This window comes from Zonotrichia albicollis, chromosome 2 (assembly GCF_047830755.1).
Source record: "Zonotrichia albicollis isolate bZonAlb1 chromosome 2, bZonAlb1.hap1, whole genome shotgun sequence".
In the NCBI taxonomy this organism is placed as follows: Eukaryota; Metazoa; Chordata; class Aves; order Passeriformes; family Passerellidae; genus Zonotrichia; species Zonotrichia albicollis.
The window spans coordinates 65,186,796-65,211,514 of record NC_133820.1 but is presented as its reverse complement, the minus strand read 5'-3'; the positions used below and the strand labels follow the sequence as shown (position 1 = coordinate 65,211,514).

The 24,719-nt window shown below is 44.8% G+C and overlaps 1 protein-coding gene across 1 annotated transcript in view; it reads left to right on the top strand.

The window, feature by feature from the left end:
• The first annotated feature begins 5,501 nt into the window (after positions 1-5,501).
• LHFPL6 (LHFPL tetraspan subfamily member 6) overlaps positions 5,502-24,719 on the top strand; it is a 134,234-nt gene continuing 115,016 nt past the window's right edge. The window contains exons 1-2 of the mRNA XM_005482427.4: positions 5,502-5,642; positions 8,047-8,606. Of these exons, the coding sequence (XP_005482484.1) occupies positions 8,222-8,606 (385 nt within the window). The 5' untranslated portion in view covers positions 5,502-5,642; positions 8,047-8,221. The remainder of the gene's footprint in view (positions 5,643-8,046; positions 8,607-24,719) is intronic.

Below are 24,719 nucleotides of genomic sequence, written 5' to 3'. Positions count from 1 at the left end.
TTCCTTTCTAAAAACCCCAGAAATCATTAGCCATATCCTTGGGAATGTGATCTAATAGGGTGACCTAGATGCAAGTGATTGCTGGAACTCACAGGGGGAGGCAGCTCTGCTCCAGTTCTGTGGAAGAAGGCGGGGGGAGGAACAGGACGCTGCCTTGAGCCCCTTTCTCAGACACACCCAGTTTAACCAAACCGCTAAAAGTCACCTTTGGGTTCTGCAAAGGCACCTTAGAAGCCTCAGGACAGTGGCCCGGGGCGGTCACAAATCCCGGAGCTTTTATGGAGAACAGAAGCACGCTCTGCTCTCTGCCCCCGCTTTTCACACACACGCCCTTCCCCGGCTGCAGCCGCACCAAACGCTGCGGAGGGGCCAGGGCAGAACCTGCGCCGGTCCCGCGGGCCCGGGCGGTGCGAGACCCCCAGCCCCGGGCTCGGCCGCTCCCCGCACTGCTCCGGGGTGATGCGAGACCCCCAGCCCCGGGCTCGGTCGCCCCCAGCCCTGCTCCGGCCCCGCCGCCCACCGAGTGTCACTGTCGAGCAGCACAGCGCAGCGCTCGCGGCCCCGGGCACCATCGCCGGGCCCTGCGCGCAAACTGTGGCCTCCTGCGGAAAGCTGGTCACAGACTGAGGCTTTAAAGGGAAAAGAAAAATCTTCTTTCTGTTGCACGTGTCGTTAAACAAACCCGTGTCTCCAAACCCGCCCACCGCTCAGTGCGAGGAAGCGCCGCGGCGAGACCCGCTCTTAGTGCTTTCCCCGCATCTTTGCCAGCATCTGAAGACAGACAGGTGTCCCACTCGAAAGTAAGATGACACTATTACATTATTTGTGTTGGGTCTACATGCACAGAGACCAGGCTGCCAGTAGATAAACATTTCTTACTGTGAAATCACTCGTTCATCATCCAGATGTTCCTTATTTTTAAAAGTCCAGTTAAGAAGAGTGGAAATTCAGGACTGAAACCAGACCTGTTTTTCATGAGATTGTGCAGGGCTAAGACAATTCCCTGGTAAAAGAGGATGAGTCTGGGACCTGTAATCTCAGATCTCAGTCGCTTTGGCCGTGTTTGCAAGGGCAGAACAGGCATTCCTCCCTTCGGCTGAGGGGCTGGTGCAGAATAAACCTCCTTGGCCTCTCCCACAGCCACCAGCCTTGTCAAGAACAGGACACAAAAGAGAAAAATCAATATCTGTAGCTAGTATTTTAGAGCCTTGCAAAATGTAGAGCACCTGGTGGCTTTTATATAATAGATGATAAGTAATAACTTCATAAAGATGAAACAACGTACGGAGGGTTTATGGCAAATAATAAAGATTGTTTTCCTCTTTGGTTTTGCATTGACATGTTACTTTTATGTGCACCCAGAGATTAAAAGACTGATGTTAGCAACAACAGTATTGTGTGAGACAACTGTCTTTCAGAAATATGGCAAGTTTTGTTATAGATTGTTAGTAAGAGAATTCACAAAATTTATCACTATTAGAACCACCACAAAAATAAGTGTTGATGATAGGATAGTATTAAAATAGAAGTGGAGAGAGGATCTTTTGGTTAGAGCTATGTTTATTGGCCAAGATTTAGGTCTGGATGGGACAGCTCAAAACGCCAGGTGTCTAGTTCCACCCACCGTAGAAAAAATGCAATTTGTTTGACTTGGACATGATACATATGGACAGGATCTGATCACTTGTATTTGTTTTCTTACCTTCCTCTGAAAAATTTTCAGGTGTTCGAGTTCAGGTTCTCTTTTCCTGTCTATTTAGCTGATTTTTTTTTCCTAGCTGCTGCAAGATTGGACATAATTTCAGGCAAATGTACTAATTATCAGGTTATTTCCTAACAGTACTTGTCTGTTTGGTTTTCAGTGACTGCATTTGAATAATTGGGTTGACTTTCTGTTGCTCCCAGTACATAGCCTCAAGTCTATTTTTGTACCTATACCTTCCTTTTTGATTTAAAATCGAGTACAGGCATGACCTGAAGATCCAGTTTTGTGAGATGTTTGGAACCATGTTGGTGTGATCACTTCCCTGCAGACCACACAACTGAAAACAGATGGTGGCCTGAAAGATAAAACTTATTTGGTTTGTTTTCTGGTCAAAGACTGAAGAATGAGGTGGAGGCTTGGTAGCTCCTTCATTTTCCTTTGGGTTCAGGAACATACATATTCCCCTGTGGCATATAATGTTGTCTTACAAGTCATATTGTAGTGAAAGAGTCTGTGGTTGAGCCTGTGATGTGTATATTAGCCAGGATTGATTTAGGTACAGTGACAGGATTTTCTGTCTTTATTCTGCTGTGCTGATTAGCTCCATCAAGTCTGTAGTGCCCCAGCTGTAACAGCAGCTTAGTCAATGGATTGAGGAGAAGCAAAATGGTAAAATCTATAAGTATTTTTCCATCTCCCTGCTAGGGTAGTTTTCTGACAATTCAGTCTGACTTCAATGGTTGCAGCTGAGGGTAATCTGCAGCTCAGGTTCCTGTGACCAACTATGGAGATTTCTCACAAGTGGATTCTTTTAAAATTCAAAACACCACGACCAATTTTAAAACTAGCTGCTATTTCAGTATAGACAAGACCATGGGGACCATGTGTTTTGTTATTGCTATATTCTGAGGATGTATCTGCTTTTGTGGTTGCGAGAAAGATTGTGAATCCTAAAGCACAATGTAATGGCTCCCCTTTTCTTTTGAACAGGTTAGACTGGGATAGAAATATTTCAGCTAACTTTCAAGTAAAGTACGTCCATGCACAATGATCCTGAAAGGAGAATCAAATGTTGATACAGTTGAAGCATGATGAGTTTTAAACATTAGGAGAAAATGAAATGAGAGTTTAGATGTTACCTTATATACACAATGTGTTTAATTTGTTCCTAATCAAAACAAAACTCCCTGGACAGAAAATGAATTATGAAATAAAGCTTATTTCCCTGCAAGCGACTAAGCCATGCAGCCAGCTTGTGGGGGCATTCAAAGACAGTTGGCAAAATGAGATGCTTCAGGAGAGATGCAGAATTCAATGTACAGTTTCCATGAGGGAATGCAGAATGGCAGCAGCTCAGGGAGTGAATGTACAGGCCATATAAGGCAAATAAATGAACTGCTGTAGAGATGCCATTAGCAAAGCAAACACTGACTTGGGGACCTTGGCATATACCATGGAAGAGATAAATTGCATGAATAAATTCATGCTTGTTTGCTTCTCCCTAGGCTTCCAATGCCAATTTTAACTGAGAAACAGTTTCCATGTGTGAAACAGAAGTTTTTCCACAGTCATTTTAATGCCAGGCAATTTCTACCCATGTCTGATCCCAACACATGCCTAATTTAGACATATTTATCACAGTTTCATTATAACCCAGGCCTTTGGCTAAGAAAAGAATGACAGACCTTTGTCTTTAAACAATTAAACAACTATTTAATAACAGTACTCAATTCTTCTCTTGCCTTACACCGAGAGCAGAGTTCCATTGACACAGTATTGGCTTAGTATCCCTATCATTTCAGGCACTGGTGAAATGAATAACAGGGGGTAGAACACCACACTGAGCCAAGTGAAGGCATGCAAGCCGTAAACAAGGAGTGTTTATGCTCTCCAAAATGCGCACAGCTCCTTGCAGAAGTGGAGACCTGAGAGCTCCTGCATGCTTGGGGGTGGAGGCACAGCACTGGGCGGGAAGGTGATTTGAGGGGAGGATGCTGGAATGGTATGCTGTGGAGCAGGCTCCAGCTCTCAGCTTCTCAGCTTTGGGAAAGTCATACCAGCTCCCTTTCTGTCAGACACCCCGTGGGCACATCCACTTTCATGTTTTGGTGTGGATCAAGGGCATGTTTTTGAAGTGAATCTCCAGATCATCCTCACTTACCACGTTTTATTTTGCCCAGCAGAGGTGAGTACACAGAGTGGATCCAGATAGCAATATAGCAGAAGACAGGTGCCAGGAGTGCATCAGATGCACTCTGAGTTCTCATGGGGCCCTCAGTTCACAGACACAACCTAAAGTGAAACTGAAGAAAAAACTATGGAAAAGTGTGAACATAATTTAGGCCCTCAACACGACGAGATCCAACACTGGATTGATCCACATTACTTGCTAATATAGATGTATAGTAGGTGGATGTAGCCTAGGGGAAGTCAGCTGTGGGTACGGCTGCTTTGGGGTTATGCCTTCATTGTCCTCCATGTGGAGTATTTTATTGCATATATTCTAGCATTCAGCCTACATTTAACCCACTTCTTTGATTTTTTGAAGCACATTTCCTTAAATACACTTGAAATGTTAGGGTGGAAAACTTGATCATGCTAGATACTTTCCAATCCATTTCTTATCCCTTGAGAAAGTATGCATTTTCAGTAATATTCTGATTTTAAGACTTCGCATTACAGGGAAAAAAAATGGAAGTCTAATTTTAAAAATACAATAAAGTGGCTTTGTAATTCAATTCTGAAAATAGCTGCTGTTACTATTAAATGGTGTAAATGCAGACTGAGTGCAATAAACCTCACTTCCATTTAGCATTAATAATATTAATGAATGGTGTTTAAATGACACGCCAGGACTGTAAAAGAAACATTACCAAAGAGATTTTGCATGTCTGGTGCTGACATAATTTAAACCTGTCATAAAATTGTCTTGTATCTGAGAAATATATTCACGTTTCTGGGCGTAGAGGAAAAAACAGAATTGGAAATGTCTTTTTCTCCCAGAGGCTCCCTGTGCAGAAGGCAAAAGCTCCTCAAAACTTTCCCACTTAAGACACTTTGGGAAAGGGCTGAAGCTGCTGCCTCTCCGCTTGACCTAACCCATCCGGGAGGAGCTGCTTGGTACTGAGATCACATTTTCTCTCGTTGTAGACCAACTCGGGAACTGTTGCGATCAAAATGCTGGATCAGCAGCTCGCATGCAGAGACAGACACAGTTCTTATCACACGCACACCATCAGGAGATTAGCCCATATTTTCCCATGTAAGGACTGCAGCCTTCTCCCTTTCCTTCCAATACTCCTTCTCCGCTGTCTTTCCCCCCTCTGGTCTCCTGCTCTTTCCTCCTCTCCGTGCCCGGCTTCACCGCCCCTTGCACCCCGCACTGAGCGGCCGAGCCCGGCGACGCCGCAGCGCTCCCCGTCCTCTCGGGACCAGCCCGGCCCCGGGACCACCGCTCCGGCCTCGGACCCGAGAATCCCCCGTGGCAGTGCAGGGCGGGCTCGGGAAGCGGGACCCACCCCGCAGCGACCCCGCGGGCCGGGACCACCGCCCCGCCCCGTGAGGGCTCGGGGACGCGCCCCCGCTCTCCCGTTCGCTGCCGCCGCCGCCCGGCCCCTCGCCCCCGGCCCCGGCCGCGGCCCCGCAACTGCGCCGAGCGCGGCGGGTCCCGCCCGGGGAGGCGGTGGCGGGGAAGGGGGAGGAGAGGCGGCGGAGAGCGCTGCCTCCCGAGGAACCGAACGGGGGGAGAGAGGAACGCGCGGAGGAAAGGACGGGCCGGGCTGGGGAGGGTCCCGCTCCCGGTCCCGCCCGCCTGGAGCACCCGCGTCGCGTCCGCGCCGGGACCGCGGTAGAGTCGCTCGGGGCGGCCACCGCCCGCCGGCCCCGCGCCCATGTGCTCCCGGCAGCCGCGGCGGGAGCCTCCACGCCCGGCGTGTCTGTAAGTAGCCCTTCGCTCCCCGGCACCGCGCCTGCCCCCATCCTGGCACTCCTGGACCCTTCGCCGCTCCTGCTCCTGCCAGACACCGGCTCTCTCGCACTCCATGCGCGGCTGAATCCCCTGCCCCTGACGGACCCCCTGCACCCCCTTCCGTTCTCTAACCCCTGCCCTCCCTCGCTCCCGGTACGTTCATGAGTCCGGATCCTCCAGCCTTCAGAACGTCCTTTCCCTTCCCGACCCCTCCCTACCCTGCACTGCCACATCCCCTGCATCCGCGGACCCTCTCTCCCTCCTGCGTTCCCTTTCGCTGCTCTGACACTCAGCCTGGCCGCATCCTTGCTCGTTGCACCGGACCCTCTAGACTCCCTTCCCTGTTCGGATTCCCAGCCCTCTCATCCTCTTGTCTTCCCGAATCCTTCCTCTCCCGGGCCCCCGTCTTTCCCATATCTCCCCGCCACCCCTGACCGCTTTCCCTTCCCGGCCCCGCAGCTTCCCGGCTCTCCGTCCTCTTGGGTACTGGGATTCCCCACACTCTCGGCACCTCTGCCTTTCCAGCCCGTCCCCGGCTGCATCAATTTTCCTTCCCGTTCTGCTCCTGTTGGACCCCCTGTCCCCACAATCCTTTCTCCTACGCGTCTCTCGGATCCCCTGTCCCTCCCAGGTCCCCTGCACCCCGCCCGGCACTCGCCCACCGTGCCGGCTCCGCGGGCGCTGCGCCCGCTCGCCCGCAGTTTTTCCCTGGCATCACCCCGGCGAGTTTTGGTTCCCGGCCGCCGCCTTCCCTCGGGGGAAGCCGTATCTCTCGGCCGCCCCCTCCTACCCCTGGAGGGCGGGGAGCGGGGTTTCGGGGCCGGAGGGGTGAGCCCGCTTCCCGGGATAGCGCCCAGGCTGTGAGCTGGCAGGCTCTCGGGAGCCTAAGCTGCTGCCCCGCTGGAGCCGCAGGATTGGCGGGGTCATACCCTGGAACTCCCCATGTTGTCCCCTATTTCCAGACGTACCTCCTGCTGCGATTCAGGGAATGGTCTCCCCTAAGTGCTGTGACCCACTTTGGTGCCACGCCAAGACACAGACAGATCCTTCTCTAGGTGATGCTTCTGAAGAAATGGTGTCCCCCCCATGCCTCTCTGGCAAGTTTTTATCCCCAGGGGGTTTTGGCAGTTTGCAGGTTGAAAGACATTTCAACGGGTAGATAGGTGAACTCTTCTTCAGTAGCAGTATAGGCCTTTTTAATATTACAGAAGAGACTTCTTTTTCTTAGTGTTTTAAAAGTAAACAAAACTTTTGTGTAGTGCACATGGCTAGTTTCACGTACAGACTTTCTCTAAGTTCCCTCCTTGTGCTGAAGTAGTATTCATTTTATTGCCTTTTCATGAATTGGATTCACTGATTGGCGTCTAATCACGCTTAGAAGAAAAAGCCCCTGTAAATAGCTATCAGAATTAATTTGGCAGCAACTGTGAGAAATGATCATAAATTTACAAATCAGTTAGAATAATGATCCAACATGAATTTAAGGAGAAATACACCCTCAGCCTCTGGGAACAGCATGTAGGTTTCTGTGTCAGTCAAATGCACTTGGGCACACGGATACTGAGCTGAGAGGCTGGGAGCTGTCTGAGAAGGATACAAAGGGGTTATGGCCCCTGGGTTTGATCTGGGAAGAGCTGGGCTGAATGCAAGTGGGAATATTAAGAGAGACCTCTGTGTTTTAACTGTGTGCCCCTTGAGGTTGTGTAGGGGTGAATCCAAAAGATGTGGCAATGTCTTCACTTACCAGAAAACCACCTGGAGTTCAGGTTCCTGGCACTTTGGGACATCAAGTAATAAAAGGCTCTTTTTGCACAGGGATGCCAAACAACTTAGAGTGCTGGGAAAAATGTCATTTCATATCACTTCTTTTGGGGATGTGTTAATAAATTTTACCAGTGTCATAAGAGTCTGAGCTTGAAATGCCTTAGCTGCTGTGGGTGGTTTTGCACTGAAGCTGCAGGACCATCTAAAGTGAGGTACGTTCTCCAGCCATTGTAGGAAGAAGGTCTAGCTAACTAAGGATAAGAACCTTATCTGTTTTTTCTATCAGTACTGGAAAGATTGGGACTTACAGTGGAGAAAAGTGAGGCAAGTACACAGGAGACCCCTGAAGGTGGCTGCAGAGCATTCCTGGAAGTGCACAGCAGCCTGTTCCAGCTGGGCTGCCGGCCACCACCATCACACTGACCACAGACGCTGGTGTCACTGAGAGCGATTGTAGGGTCTGCTTGCAAGGGTGGGACAGAAAAGTGACATGACTTATTCAGAAGTCTTCTAGGAAGGAAAAACATTCTGTCAGACAAATATTCTTTTCTAATGTCAGCATTACTGAAGTTGTATTTTTCTCCATTTTTATGTTTTGTTATTTAATTAGGGACCTTTGACTTCATGATGGGAGGAAATATCCCCCTGGCTCTCAGGATCCGAGCTTCTCCCAGTGTGAGGATTTGTCAAGGCTGAGAGATTCCGGATTATCCATAAAGCTCCTCTGAAATACACAGTTACTTTTGTGTCTTCCCATCTTGTGGGGTCTTGGAGCAGATACAAAGATGGCCTCCAGCCTCACCTGTGCTGGCATCGTCTGGGCCTTCCTCTCCTTCCTCTGCGCTGCTGCCTCCTGTGTTGGCTTCTTCATGCCCTACTGGCTCTTGGGGTCCCAGCTGGAGAAGTCTGTTTCCTTCGGCACTTTCCGGAGGTGTTCCTACCCGGTGCGGGATGAGAGCCGCCAGATGACCGTGATGGTGGAGCAGTGTGGCCGCTATGCCTCCTTCCAGGCCATCCCGAGCGCCGAGTGGAGGATCTGCACCGTGGTGACGGGCCTGGGCTGCGGGCTGCTGCTCCTGGTGGCCCTGACAGCGCTCATGGGCTGCTGTGTGTCCGAGCTCATCTCCAGGACTGTGGGCAGGGTGGCAGGAGGCATCCAGTTCCTGGGGGGTAAGTGCTTTTGTGGTGAGGGGATGGGGATGTCCAGGCTGTTTGTTTGCTCGTATGGAGACTCGTCTGGTGCTTTGGGAAGAGAAGGGGGTGATTCAAACTTTTTCATTGGAGGGAGACCACTTGGATCCCTCAAGGACTGAGCTGCTTGTGTGGCTGCCTGAATGTGGCCCAAAGACACAGTAGCCTGTGGTCTCTTGTGCTCAAGTCCCTGTCTGGTCATTGTGTGACCTTTCAGAGCTGCGTGGCAAGTTGACTTCTGTGGGCCAGCATCTTCTCAGCAGTTTTGTGGACTGTAGTCTCCAGCACAGCATAGCTGAGTTGGAGGTACCTGGAGAAACATGTGGGCTACAGATCCACATGAAGCATTGTGGTTTGGCAGAGGAGAGTCTGTGTTGTGTGAGAACAACCTCTCTTTCTCCTTTTTACCCCTATTACTGGCAGAGCTCCCTCCAACTCTGCTCTCTGCAGCTGCACGTATCTGGCAACAAGCTTTGGCCCAGGTTTGAAGTGTGGATTGTTTATCCCGTGTGGAGGTGGCCCACCATCTCCTGGGAGGAGCCCTGCTGGGCTGGCTGACCCATGCCGCCTGCTGATGGTGCCACAGGTTTGTTGGCTCCATGGGCTAGACAGTGTGTGGGAGAATTACCTCGGCTCCTTTTTCCAACTTGTAATTGTGTGGCGTCTTTGTAACTGTAAGAGTATTTGAAGGGTATGAGACAGTAAATAGGATCTACAAGCATGCTTTTTACAGGGCACTTTTCCCAGTAAATCATCACCCTCTTGTCATTGGTGACATGTGGATCAGTGGCACTCACTTTTGCTTGATGCAAGCGCTCCACCACACACACGCACTTGCCCCCATAAGGTAAAGTGTTTCTCTGAGCTTTGGGTGCTGAGGCAGTGCAGGTGCCAGCCTTTTTGGGTGCCCTGCAGTGTCTGGTTCCAGCCAGGCTCCCTGGCTCATCCCCCAAAGGAGTGGACTCTAGTGAAACTCCCGTTTCTCTCCCCTCCAGACAGGCTCTTGCCCTGCAAGGGCAGTCTGGTTACATACCGCGACTGCAGCTTATGAGGAAGCACAAGACAAAAACTCCACTAACTGTCCAGCTTGGTGAGGACAGCTGAGGCTGGGAAAGGGCCCTGTGCCAAGCTTTCAGCCAGACGATACCACTGTAACTCCCTCCTGGCCACAGGAAGTCTTGTCTCCAAATTTTTGAGTAGTTTCTGCACTTTGGAGCAAGCTGACCCTATCACTTCACCCTTCCCTCAGCTTTGTGACCCGCAAGCATTCCTGTGTTTAATCTGTCTGAAATTTGAAAGTGCAGCAGCTGCTGGAGAGTTAACTCTGCTGGGAGCTGTGGTTTTTTGAAACCTGCTCCATTATACTGTTCCAGCCAGGCAGTTGGGGGTGGAGGAGGTTCTCATTTCGGTGACAATCTGCAAGCCCGCTTTGTCTGACTATTTTCACTTAGAGCCGTCACAGGATTTAACCACCCCCTCTTTCCAACTGCTGTCTCGGCTCATCTGGTTTTAATTTGCATTTGGCCCCTTTCTCGTGACCACGCTCCCCCGTGTGCCTGTGGAGCAGGGCTGGCAGGCCAGCTCACAGCTGTTTGCCTACAGCCACCCCAGCAAACATGGCAGCTCCAGCAGTGGGCACATGGCCAGGGGATGCAGGAGGAACCCTGCTCCCCATGACACCGGTGTGGGCTGAAGGCGTGCACCCTTCTCTGAGGCAGGATGGTGGCTCCTGGAGAAGGAGGTGAGATGTTCCTTCAGAGCACACCATGGCAACCTCTTATGCCTGTCCAAGCTGACCAGGCAGCATCCCATCCTGCCTGGAAGAGCATGAGCAGCTAGTGCTTGTTCTCAGTAGGTGGCAGTTCAAAGAAATGTGAACCTGTGATATGAAATGAAAATTGCCAACATCTTTGCTTACAGTTCAGAAATTAGTTACGCAGCATGTCTAATTTTCCCCTCTACTGACTTTTATGGTTGTCTCACATTTCATTCAGCACTGCTGGAAGTGTGTAAGAAAAGACCAAAGTGAGGACTGTCATTTCCTAACCTGCTTAAAACCTACCTGTGGGGGCACAAGGGAGAGGCCAGCTGGTGAAAGCCAGTAATTTGGATAAACTGAAGGGCCATATTAGGGTAAAGAGGAGTTTCTTAATCCCTCATCAGATGCTTAGCTGCTATAAATCAGTGTAGGTTAATTGTTTAAATAACAGGACTACATTTACTCAGATGTCTAACTTAGGCCCTATAATTATTATCTTGTTTCATGTCAAGATAGCCGTGAGCTGTTCACCTTATTTACAAACAGGGAATGCCAGCTCTTTGTTCCCTGTAATGCAGTTGTAGGTGTAGTTGTATACCATGATGTGGACTTTGAATGTGGCTTGGTGGCATTGAAGTTGTTGTCATTTTAGTTGGTCTCCACATAGATATGTAATCAAATAAAACCCTTATAAATATTGCGTTGGTTTTTTGTTGTTTTTTTTTTTTTTTTTAAATTGTGAAATAGAACTCCCACCTAGCTTTATATAAGAAAAATAAGCAGCCACTGAGTGATGCTATTAATTCATACTCTGTGTTAGGACAGGGAGGTGGATAAATGGTTTCACTTTCTTTTTATTTGAGGCACCTGCACCCATACCCTGCTGGGGCTCTTGCTCCAGTGGCAGAGGATGAGTGTTGGAATAAACCATATTTCTCTAGAAGTTAGAAACCAGCATAAAGACAGGTTCAGTGTAGCTAGTTTATGGCTTTACTTGTGCTCCTTTTGTTTAGGATCCAAGTAAGTTTCTCAACATGATTTAAAAACACAGACTTGAGGAGGAGATAAGCCAACAAATAATGGATTATTATGGAGGCCCAAGAGCAGAGAAGATGTACAAGCCACTGAAGCTGTGGTGAGCCAAAGCTAAAACTTAGTCCAACACTAGAAGCATTTTTACTGCTATGAAGACGTGGCAGAGAAGTTTGCTTACCAGAGGTGGTAGGCAAGCAGCCTGATCCTTTTCTTCTAGCACTGTGAAGGAGGAATAACTCCAAGTAGGTCAGTGGAATAACACCTGTAAGAAAGTCGTGCAGCTTGTGTTTGCTAAATGGTGCCAAGGTTTTGTAGTTGGGATTTCCCCAAGTTGCATGTGGCAGCTCAAGGGAGTGAATTATTCATGAGTCCTTTTACCATAAATCTGCTCTTCTGATAAAAGTTGAATGGCAGAACCTGCAAGAAATTACAGATCTAGGCAGAGTCAGAAGGGCTCTTTGGATGTTGCTTGTTCCTATGTATTTAGTTTGTATTTCAGATGTATTTACTTTGTATTTCAGAGGCTATTTCAGATGATCCTGGCTACAGAGTATACATGTACTTTAAGGTGACTCTGGGATGAAACCTGTCAAGTTTCTGTTCCTACTAGAAAGATTGCATTGTAGACTTCTCCCCCCATTTATGGTTGTGGGAGCTGCTTCCTTTCCCATACATGATCACGTGGCAGCTCTGTAGCCATTACAGCAACTGCTTGCATGAAAAATGACGCTTTTAGCTTTTTCTAAGGCAATTTGGTGGTGGGTGGCAAGAGGTGTCCAACTCCCCAAGGCCAGCCTTTGCTGCAGTGGATGCCAGTCAACAGCTGGAAAACTGCGGCTGCGGTCTCTCAGCCCATGCTTCCCGGACGTCTCTCTTGGACTGCTTCAAAGAAATGACAGCTGAGGTGGAAGTTATGCTGTCTGTAACCTCTTGAGGGCACAGTCATGTAGATGGATACAGTCTTCACTGATAACATTAAGTGCAGTGTTTCCAGCTGGTTTCCTTTGTGTGTTTGGAAGGCTGAGGCATATATAGTGTAGCTAGAACAGATTGTAGCTTTGACCATAACTATTGAGGATATGACAGCAGGGAGTGAAGTTTAACAAATCTATTGCAAATTGGAGTCTGTAATTATTGATCTTCTTTTCATTGTGCCGTGGCAAGTCAATTCCACTTAAATGGAGAAACTAGAAATTTAAAGGTAGGTAGCTCAGATATGTCATACTAATTTGGTGAATAGTTTCAACTCTCTAAATGCAGAGCAATGATTTTAAGAACATAGCAATATTTTTAAGAACATAATGAACTTAAAGGTTAGCCAGTTTTATGAGAGGCAGTGGATCAAAAGGCACAAGTACTGCAAGGATGGTCAATTTAAAGAGCATTACGCTGGCAAGATGAAGCTTTTCATTAAAGTGGTCAGCACATGGGAATGAAACCTTCACTAGCTCAGAACTCCCTTTTGCTGGGTAGAACAGCTAAACCAAGCTCAGGGTATGGATCTGTGGGAACAAAGCATGGAATAATCTGAGACACCTCTCTGAACCTGACACTATGACCCTGATTCTGAGTGCCTTGTGAGAAGTGAAGCCTTTCCATGATTATGGAGTAGCCATGTGGCTGTCAGCACCTGCCATGTTTACTGTCATCTGTAGTATTCATTGATTGCATTCTAATGAAGCACAAGTTTTGCTACTCCTTTCATTAAATGAACAAAGTTTTTAGCAGCATCTACTCTTCCTCTCATTTTTTCTCTGTCTTATTTCCCTTGTGTCTCATGGAAGTGCTGAAACTCCTGAAACTATGGTCCTTGAAATTGTTGGTTAAAAAGTCTGGAGATCTCTTGGAGCAGGGGGTGGTGAAAGATGTGTTTTTCATTTGAGAAAAAGGGGACACAGTTCCTAACAACCTCTAATTTTGTCTCAGAAAATAAAATGTGGCCTCATGCAAAATGCTCTCAGGAGTACCTGAAATTGCTGGAGAATCCTTCTCCAAGTGCTGTGTGCCAATAGAGGCCATCATAGTTTCCATCACCCATAAGGTGCTCCGGGCAAGTATTTGCTGGGTGCAGAGGTCAGAGGAATATGGACTGATCCCTCAAGATGAGGAGAATGTAGAGTGTGGGGTGATGTTTTGGTTCTGTGTTGTCTGTGATGAAATCTCAGAGAAAACCTTTGCAATTTTGGGCTAAAGATTCTAAGGAGACAGGTCCAAACAAAATCTGCAAAGTTAATGGCAAACTAATGGCCAAATCTGACTTTGCAGGTGAGATGATACTGAAGTGTAAGGGATGAGGAGGAAAGAACACTAGGTCGTGGCCTTGTGGGGTCATGTAAAGAAGCTCTTCCTCAAAGGATTTACTTGGGGAAACAGTTAAAACAATAAGAAGAAGCTTTTGGGAGAGATGGAGTCACTGAAACAAAGTTGTGTTTCAAGAAGCATGGCTGGCAGTTAAAGACAGCTCTGGAGTTCAAGTGGAACAAAACAATCTTGGTTCTGAGGCTGGCTAAGAAAGGAGCTCTGGGGAGAGTAGTTCCAGTTGACTACAGGAACCAGAAACTTCTGGGAAAGGTTTTTGTGCAGCTGGAGGGAAAGGCTCTGACCAGTAACCATTATTTCGTCTGACAGCTCAAGTGAGGCTTTCTGCTTTCTGCCTGGAGGACTCAGATCAGCATAATTTGCTCCCTATAGGGAGAAAATGTAACTGAGAAAAGCCTTCTGGGAACAGGGAAGATCTGAAATGGTCAAGGGACTTCTGTCAACGAAACAGTGACCCCACAGTCTTTTGTGGTTCTCCCAAGCAATTTCATCCTTTCCCCCATATATATGCTCTTTCCATCTCTTCCTGTAATTTGTACCTGAAATAAAACAGACATTAAAAAAAAGCAAAAATTTCCTATTAGTTCTTTCATTGTCTTCAACCTAAAAATAGTTTTTGAAAGGCTAACTTTTGGGAGCGGAGGCAAGGCAGAATCATTGCTTCTGTCAGACTCTTCTTAACCTACAAGTTAGCTGTTCGGGGCTGTTTTGTCACACCTTCCTTTCGTCGGATGCAAAACTTCAGTGACTTTGCTGTGCCCCTGTAAACACATGATGGGGCAATCCTCATCCTAGACAAAGACCAGCTGCAGGCTGGGTATGATTCCAGCATATGTGTGCACATTTAGACAGTGCAAGAGAGGCAAATGAAAGGACAAGAAGCCTCACCAAGGTAACTGAAGAAGAGAAAATAAAAGTGACGCTGTTAAAAGTTGCTAGTGAGTGATTGTGTGTCATGTCATAGGCTCATTGATTCAGCAATAATAAAGTCAGCAGAGAACACTGTGACTGCTTAGTCTGAGGTCTGCAGCAGCATGGGTCATAGACAGCCTTCATATAATTTCAGTTTGAGCTAGAATGTATCTCTGAGAAAAAAAATCTTCTGGTCTGAATTTAATTAAGTTTGAGAAAAGCCTGATCTCCATAAGTTATTCCAGTGGTGAATTATTCTGACTGATTTTCTTCCAGATCATTAATGCAAATGTTAAAAATGTAGCACCAAGAATATATCATTGCGAAATTATGCTTTCTCAAGGAATATTTTGTCTTTTTTTTTTCTTTTAAGATCCGACACTTAGGTTGCTTTTAATCCATTTAAGCTGTGCTTTGTTGTGGTTTCTTTACCAGAACAACCTGTATGGAAGCTGCTTTGTAGCTGGTGTGTTTCACACTAGTTCTTTCTCCAGTTTTCTTTAGCAATCTACCAAAGGATTAAATGAAGTATATAATTTTGCAGTTTCATCCCTTTTCAGCTAGACTTTGACTTGCTAAACTGAATCCTCTGACTGCTTGTGCCAATGTTCAGTCTTTGCTTCTCAGCACTACAAGGCACCTTCACATACTGTGGCACAGCACAAATTCTTGGATTTAGATTTGGAGTCCAGAATAAGTAAGGCAGGGAAGTTCAGGACAAGGGAATTTGGATAGTGAAATTATCTTAAAGATTCTGTAGCATATGTTTTATTGAAGATAAGCCAGCTCTCTCTCTCTGCTGCGTTCAGATAGGAGTTAAAATATGAGACAAATTCAGGATTGAAGCCTGAATGCAATATATGAACCAATGCAATGTATGTCCTCTGTCAGTTTATAAAGGACATTACTTAGATTCCTACTCCCTTAATTAGGTAGGGACTTGCATTACTTGAATCTTTCCTGAATGCATGGGTCATCAGGTCTGACTGATAGGGAATCCAACTACTTACCTGAAAGAGGTAATGAAAGGTGCAGACTTAGATTCTGTATATTTTCAAGAGATTATACTGTTTTGCATGGTTGCCTTCACCTTGGTCTCAGAAGTTCCTGCTGCTGCCTTGCTAAATGCTGCTGCCCTGACAGATCTAACAGCACAGGTTTTTGTGAGATTTTCCCTAAAGTCCCACTGAAGGAAACATGGTTAACAAAGTTTGCAATTTAAGCTGGTTAGCAAGGAAGGATCAGTAGTAAACATTACTGGTCCTAAGGTGCAGAATCAGTAGCTCTGAGGAGGCCATTCCTGCCAGCAAGGTCACAAGCAGTAGAGCAGGCAAGGGGCTGTAAGGCTGCTGAAACACAGGGGATGTAACTTGAACACAAATGATGTGGAGAGCAGCCTTCCTACTTAGCTGTCTTAGTTTTTTAATTCTGTTCTCAACTACTTCAGATAACTCTTCTTGTGTTTCAAAATCTTCCTTAAAAAAGCATCAGGGCCCTTACAGGCTGCAAATTTTTGTGTGTCCTTTGAAGTCGGTGACACTTAGTACAAATTTCATCACTATTTCTATTCTAGGATTATTGGATTTGACATTAGTCTAAAACAGGTGTGGTTCTCATGATGACTTTCTTGTTGAAGAGCTACCCCACTGAATTAACTTGTTTATACTGAATTGTTTTGAATACATATTCATTTTGTTTTTTTTTTAAATTACATTAATCCTAATATAAATTTTGACTAAATACAGAGGAAGAAAAAGCCCCATGCAGAGTTTCAGCCTGGAGCAAATTCTGCAAGTAAGATTTTAGGTGTTTTGGAACTACATTTAAAATGGAAATTCTGATGTATTAAAAAAAAAAAAAGATGTTGCAAAAATACTGGGAAGAATCTCTTTACTTCTCTTGTTGTCTTAATGTTGAATATAAAAGCGATGTTTTGAATATTGCTGCAGCTGTGTTGCGTTTAAGCAGAATTTTGCATTAAGAACAGAATTTTTGATCTAAAGAAGTCTCGGAGTGCTGTTTTATTTATCTGTAGAATGAAGTTCAGTCTTCCTGCTTTTTTATTAGAAAGAAACAATGGTGCTCAGCACTTCTGTGACACTTTTCATTTCAAAAGGTTTTGCTTGTGTAACCTAATGAAACTTCAGAAAATGTGAGGCAGGGGACCAAATAATTTATTTTGCTGGTGTGGAGTCAGAGTAAAATCAGATGAACCTCTTTTCAGATCCTTCACATTGGTGTTGATTAGAGAAGAACCTGGGTTGGAGTTAGCAATTTTGTTTCTGCATTGAAAGATCTGGCTTGTTTTGCTTCCTGAGATATTTCAATGGGTATTTGAATATTGCTGGCAACTGCATTTAGGCATCAAAATGTTTCAATATTTTCCTGTGCGAGTGAAGTCATATGCCCTACAGACAGGACAGAATTGTTCCCAATGGTGTAGTTTCCAGGATTTTGTCCAGTCTGGTGTTAAATGTCTATGTAATTTGTATTTTTTTCTCATTTCTCTTAGGAAACTCAGCTTACTGTGCATTCCACATGGAATTTTTTTTTCACAGTATTCAACCTGTGTTTTCTTTTCCTTGCTCACATCCTTTTATTTCTCCGATACACATTTTTGCCTTCTAAGAACTTTGGCTTCACAAAGTAAAATAAGGCAGTTTTCAAACTCCATCATTTCAAGGAAGTGAGGAGTAGAACTCGAGAGCAGCCAATGTATTGATTCCATGCAGCGAGCAATTAGGAAGGAATGTGGTGTAATTAATAAACACAGGCTGTATTTATACAACCAAAACTCCAACCACAGCTGCTTAGCCTGTGGTGACCATCATGTTGGCTGGCTTCCTGCTCAAGGATTTCCTTTGGCTCTGTGGAGCACCTTTGTTGACTTAGTGATGTTAAGCTTTTTATGCTGCGCGAGTGTGAGGTCCTAAGTGACATTCACATCATATGAAGAGGGCCTTAAGTCACAGAGAACCAAGAAAGGATCCTCTCCTTGTTTTTGGGATGACTCTGCCACCACAAGACATCACAGGTCAGAGGGGCAATATTGCATTTGACAGATCCCTTCTAGAAGCTGTCCTGCATCTTCTCAGGCATGAAAAATTGGGCATGGTCACTGCACCCTGACAATGCTGGTGATAAGGCTGATTCACTGGGCTTGATTAGATCTCCTCTTTTGTTTGTTCCCCTGTCAGTCCCCTGATGTCACAGGTACATCTGAGAACAGAGGCAGACTTTTTCCCCCCTCCAGACTGGCTTTTCCTTAGAGCCTGACCTGTTGAAATCAGCAGCAGTATTCCACAATGGAGCCCAGGGGAAGACAGGATCTGGAGCTCAGCGCCGTTGCTACTTGTTGTGACTAGAGGGATTGGGCACAGCAGTGAGAACATGATGAATGGTACTAAATACTGGCATAAAACTCTTTACAGCCAAGACAAGCCCTGAAACTATTGCAGGCACATTCTGAAAAATCGAGAGGTCATGGTAAAAGTCATGGCATTTTTATGAGAAATCCTTTTAAAAGAAACACAATGGCTGGCTTTGGAGAGCTTTGTTCAGTACTGGAAATCTCTCTTGCTAGAAGCTTTCTCTCCAGAAAGTATTCCACCTTCACGAGCAGACCGTTAAAAGAAGAATCTGGCCAATTGGGCCAGGCTACAAGTTCAAGCAGGTTGCAATGTTAAAATTCATCAGTGAGGTAAAGGTGCAGACTCTGGGCCTCTCTGTGTTGTCCAGAGCTAAGACTACTGATAAGCCCCTGAACAACGGAAGTAATGAGTGTAGTGAAGCTACACTATTACTTTTTCCAACAAAAATTGTCTGCACAGCTTTCTTGTCCCATATCCTTAACCCACAGTTTGAGGGATTACTCCCACAATGAATGCAAGTAGTTCTGTTTGGGGGATCAGGCTTTTCTTATTACAATTTCAGAATAATGTTGTTATAATAATTAAGGAGTAAAATGATTCCTTCACAGGCTGCAGTGGAATGATGCTTTGGCAACTGTTCTCCATGTGAGCACCATTGAACAGAGTCCCTCTCCTTTGCTGGCATCATCTTCTATTTCCTATTCCCCTCTATTGACTTCATTGCCCAGGCTGTGGAAAGGGACACCATGACTGAAGATAGTTTATGCTGAGCCAGTAACAGCTCTGATTAGCTTGTTCCTCTTTTCCATAACAATTTGCAATAAAAACTGTCAGGAAAGAACTGTGCAAGGGCTGGGACAAGCCATATAGTGGAGATGGCAAATTCCATTTCATGCCACTAAGCCAGAGATCCGGTGCTAAGAACACAGGAAGCTGGGAAGATAAATACTGTAACTTTTCATCTCATGCATAAGAATTGCAGTCTGTTTTGATCTAGTGATAGAAAAAAGTCATTCTGCTTATCTCATCTAACATAGTGGCTAGTCTGATTACAAGCTTCTCTGCTTGGCACTTTTTTAAATTCAATTTGGCTGCCTGTGCCCTTGGCACACAGTGGGTTTCATTAAATTTCACAGCAGTTAGTTTTCATTCCCTCTGTGACACCTTTTTATCAACATTTGACTCTAGTGTAATTTCAAGCAATTGTTCTTTTTTTTTCTGAAGTGCTTGTACCATAATAATTTGGCAGAGCAGGTGGGGGAAGACAATTCAGACACTGTTGCAAATCTCTGTACAAAAGTAATATATGAGAAGCCAGGTCAGCTTGCAAGTGTTTTTCACATATGACAGCAAAAATGAGTTGCTTTCCTTTCTGTATCGTTGAAGACTGTCAAAGTGCAGTTAAAGAGTTTGCTGTAAGAGGCAAATTTTATTTCCTTCAAGCTAATCACATCTTCATTTTAAAAGCAGACCTAGTGGACTGTTGCTGGATTGATGACCCAAGGTTGTTAGACAAGCCTGCAACCCAGACTGCTTAGCAAGTCTGTGTGAGTTTCCTTATCAAAAACAGATGAAGAGGCTGGTATGGTAGGAAGGTGTGTGTGTATATGAGCGCAGGAATACAGACAGCAAGTGCAGTTTTTTTGCCTTTTAGTGTTGGATGCTCAGTTTTTGGTAGGTGGGGTGAGGCAAGACAAGCACCCCAGCACGGGCCTGGCATCTCTTGTCTCCCACGCAGAGCGACACTTTCTCCAGACAGATACTGGGCGGATTTTTACAGCTATGAGTGGTTTTGCCAAAGTATAAGTGGTTTTCAGGTGCACTCTGAAAGGTCTTTATTTGCAGAGTGTAATGCTAGCCCTTTTTCATTCTGCCAAGAGGAACTTCCAAAAATAATGTGTTATGGTTTCTCAGTAAAATTTTTAAAAGTACCTAATTAAAAATTAATTCAAAGTGAAGCATAAAAGTTCTTAAAAGTGAGCTCTGCATTCTGAGATGACTCAGAGACCAACAGATCTGCACCTCACTGCCAAGGCAAGGGCAGCCAAGCTTGGAAAACCATAAATTATTTTCAGAATGAGACTTCCAATTGAGGAAACTTTCCTTATGCCCTTTAGAAGGTGTTGGTTCTTGTCCTTTCAGTTTTACTAATGGAATGTCTTGCTTTCCTCCCGGAGACCCTAAGGTCTCCGCAGTGCCCCTGTAGGCAAAGGGTTTCCAATGTACACAGTCTTCAGCATCCTGAAACAAGTCAGGTTTTTCTTAAACACCTCAGGAAAACTGGGGATTATGGACAGCTCCCCACCTTCTTTGCAGGAGAGACCTCTGTGCTCTGTACTTCTGGTGGGAAAATATCTGCTGGGAATTTTCCTCAAGGTACCCATCACATGGGGAACCGCTTCCTTGGCTGTTCCGCATGTGATGGGACCGGTCAATCCCACTGGCACAACATTTTTTGGTGGATAGGCTGACTGTAGTTCACATCTCAGTCAGTGTCTTGAGCTCCCTGAGAAGGAGGAAGCTTGGCTGTGCCAAGAAAGCAAGAGGATCTTTGTGGCAGTGACTCCAAGCATCCCCTGTGTCTCTGAAGGGCAGTGGCTGCTGCAGGGTCTGTGTGCTCCAGCTGCCACTTCAGAACAGCGAGCCGGGTACCCAGCCAGTGCAAATTGTCACAGTGCCATTGAAATCAGCCCTGACTTGGGTCTGGCTGGAAAAGATGGCCTCGCCCTTTCTTCTGGGAATGGCCTTTCCAGAGCACAGTTTTCAGTGCATGAACCTCTGGCTATGGACTGAAAGCTCATTTTGGTTTTTCCAGGTTGGCTGAGTACATTGGTTGGCTGGTTTATGGATGAAGGTGTAGCTCATAGTTTCTGTGAGCTTTTTTTCCTACTAAGCTGAATATAAGAATACAAATTATTCTTTGTTTTAGCATGAAGCCTTGAAGTACAGAATCTTGGTGCTTCCAGCACGAAATGTGCCAGTGTAAGTAGCAGACCTAGTACAGTGTAGCAGACTGTTCAGCAATAAAATTGCTCTGGGGGAAGTTTCTTCCTCTTCCACAAAATTAATGAGCATTTTATATCCCGAAGTCTGGAAATTCCTATAAATTTTATACCTAGCATAATGGTAGAGGTTTAAACCAGAAATCGCATTATGATTATGATCTAATTATGCAAGACACAGGATTTTTGACCCCTGTATGGGCCATTCACTTAAGAGGGGACTCAATGATCCTTGTGTGTACCTTCCAACTTAGCAAATGGTTGTTATTCTGTGATTCTGTGATTGTTTTTTTTTTCGGACATCAATATTTTGAGAGATTTTTTTTTTACCAATGTGGCCAGTGGCAGCTCTGAAGGAGTAAATAGTAAAAATATTATTTGAGAATTAAAGTTAATGCATATCTTAGAAGAGTTATATCTTCATGTTTTTGTCTTAGAGGGCTTTAATAGAAGGCCACATCCTTTTGCTTCAAGATGATGCATTTCATTATCAGTGCTGATGATCACTTGACCCTGTGGGCCCTAGAGAGAAACAAGAGTGCCAATGCCACGTGGATCCTGACAGATGTCTCTGAGTACTTACAGGCCTTAATATATATGCAATCTATGGATATTTCAAAACTGATGAACATTTCAAAACCTGAGTTTAAGTTATACTTGGTATTTCAGTGGTGTCAAGGCAAAATTAATCAGAGCTCAAAAGATATTCACTCTTACTGACATGCTAGTGACAGTGAAAATATAAACCACTGGGAAATATCCTGCTGAAAGACAGACTCTAAACTGGATTTTGGAAGAGGATCTGCAAAACTGGCTTACTGCCATGGGCAGACTCTGAGGTGGTGTCTAATAGTGTTGCTGGCATTTAGTGACTAAGGTACCAGCTTAAATGACTCAGGGCTCTGCCAAGTTATATGTCCTGTAATAAGTCACTGTAAATCTTCTTACTTGTGAAACATTAACATATTAAATATGCAAACTAATCTCTTGAAACAGTTCAGATAAGCAGCATTTCTAAATGTACCCAGTCAAGTGCTTTTCAGCCAATGAAGCTCAGCAAGCAAATGCTTTCATCTCAGTGGCTCTCATGAGAATGGTCAAAATTTATACCTGGTCGTGATTTTAGGCTGTGTGACTCTCTGTCTTTATAGTAACAATAAGAGAGCAGAATGAATTTTTTTCCCTATTAGTTTTGTTTGTCTTTGTTTTAAATAGGTCAGCAATAACCTTTACAAATTTCAAAAGATATTAATTCAGCCTCAGTGAAAGCTGTTAGGATCCAGTTTGAAAAGCATCAGATCAAATAGGATGCCTTTTCAGAAATCCTGCTTTCTATTTGTTACATGAAATAGAACCTAAATGAGGGATTAGCAGTGGTTTTGCTTTAATAGCACCAAGTACCTGTAGGAAGATATGACAGACTCTGTGTCTGCAGAAGGGTGTCTCTCTTTCCCAACAGAAGGATGGTGTAGCCCGTCTGTCTGTTGTGAAGCTGGCCATCAATTTTAGGTGGAGAGAAACCCTCATATATTGTTAATTTAGTTTTGAAACACAAATCTTTTGCCATACTTTTGTTCTGGAAAAAACACCCAGTGAACATGGCAAAAGTAAATAATAATCTACACAGAATCAGCTGCCACTGCAAACACTAAAGCCAAAGCTAGAGAAGACCCGGGAGGGGATGAAGTTTGGGGTGGAAGCGGGGTTGGACTTAATCTGTTTCTTCCCCCCTAACTTTTTATATTTTTCTGCTTGCTGTTTGTGAGAATTGTCTTAATTTAGACTTTGGCAAGAGCATAACAACCTCCACTTCTTTCACTTGCCTCTGAATTCAGAACATGGGGACCCATGTACTGATCCATTGGCACAGTGATTTGGATTTTATCTAACATCTGGAAACCATTCATGTCTCTCTCATGAAATCTCTTTGATTACTCTTCACATTTTCCCTTCTCCTCCCAGGACACTCTTTGAAGTACTTTATGCCATATCCAGCAAGCATTCCTTAGTATGCTACTAAGGAAGTGGTGTCATGCTAAGATGGTATGGTTGCGGTTGTTCCCATTTAAATCCAGACTACTTAGATTCTCTTTAAAATATCAGAGCTTTTTCTTAACCTCTGAAGACACAAGGACACAAGGACAATGGAGAGTCTTCTGTCATTCAAACATGGTGAGAGGTGCTGTTTCCAAACTGGGAATATGAGTCCACTTTGAAAATAGACTGGGATTGCTGTAAACCAAAGGGACTGGTAGTGTGGTTTTCAGAGATCTTGAACAGTGGATAAATGAGAATAGGAAGCAACAACTGTTGCCACAGGACCATGGTTTCAGCAGTTCTGAATGTGAATTCACAAGTTGCAATCAGATTTTTTTATTGCAGTCTACCTTCAAGTACTCACAAGTTAAACTGAGAAGACAGTTTAGAAGACATCTCTAATGAAGCTAATCAGTCTGTGAGGTGGATGAGTTGGGCAAAACAGGATGGAAAAATAGGAGAGATTTGAGGGAGAATAAGACTGCATAATTATATTTTTCCTTCACTATTTGAGTACACAGTTTGATGTAATCTCTGGCAAAGCTGATTGACAGAATTCTATATTGTAAGTTATAGAAGTATCTTTCTGAAAAATCTTTATCTTCTCAGTGCCTCAGCACAGATGCAAGGAATATTCTTCCCTTTTACAGTTAGGAGGCTAGAAACTTATTGGAGGTTATATTTACAGAAGTGTTGAATGGAGGCCTTCCAAGTCTTAGGTTCAAGCATAGCCACTGACCCAGCTGTCCTGTGCTGCTTCCTTACAGTAGTTCATGACTAAAGGATAATCTTCCTGGCATTTCTTAGGCAGATGGGAATTTATACTGTGTGCAGCCTGAGCTGATGGTGACTTTGCACTGTTGGTCTCAAGCTAAGGCAGACTGTTTCTCAAGGCAATTTACCCCGTTGAGCTCCTTGCTGCCATAATTAAATGGCTTTGTGTAGTCCAGCTGTGCAGAAGGCATGTCCTAACTGAAAGACACAGCTGATTTTCTTTCCTTTGTGAAGCTTTTCTTGCAATGATGAATACTATCCCATGGTTCAAAAGAGGTCATAGCTTCTTTTATTTACAAAGATTATATATGCTTGTTTAGACGACTGGTTTTCAACTTTTCCTGTCTGGTTGACTCCCTAGATTGCTGGAAAGCATGGCTGAACTTGCTGTTCTTGGTTACCTTGTGACACCTTCTGTGGTCTTGGCTTACTCCCACTGAGAGACCATTTTAGAAAATAAAACATTTTCCATGGATATATTTGTAGGTTGGAGTTGCTTTGTTATGTGTGAGTTTTTTTAAGGACATTTTATTTTCCCTGTGTACAAAGAATGGTAGTCCTGTAAACTTCTGGCCAGAAAAGCAAGCAAACATGCAAGCAAGGAATAGATCTGCCAAACAGATCAGGAAGGAGATTTTGGATCAGAGATCTTATAGGGCCATTAAGTAGTTGTCTTGTGTATATGTAAAATATACAGATATATACAGATATACCTGCACCTCTATTCTGTTTTGTAGACACGTATTTAGAGGGTTAAGGCAATGTGGATTATACATTCTTTCAAAAGCTTTGTTCGGGTATTTTGTCCCACTTTCTAACTGGATCTTTCACAGGAGCAATTAATAGCTCTGCAGATTACCTGGCACTGAACAAACAATACTTT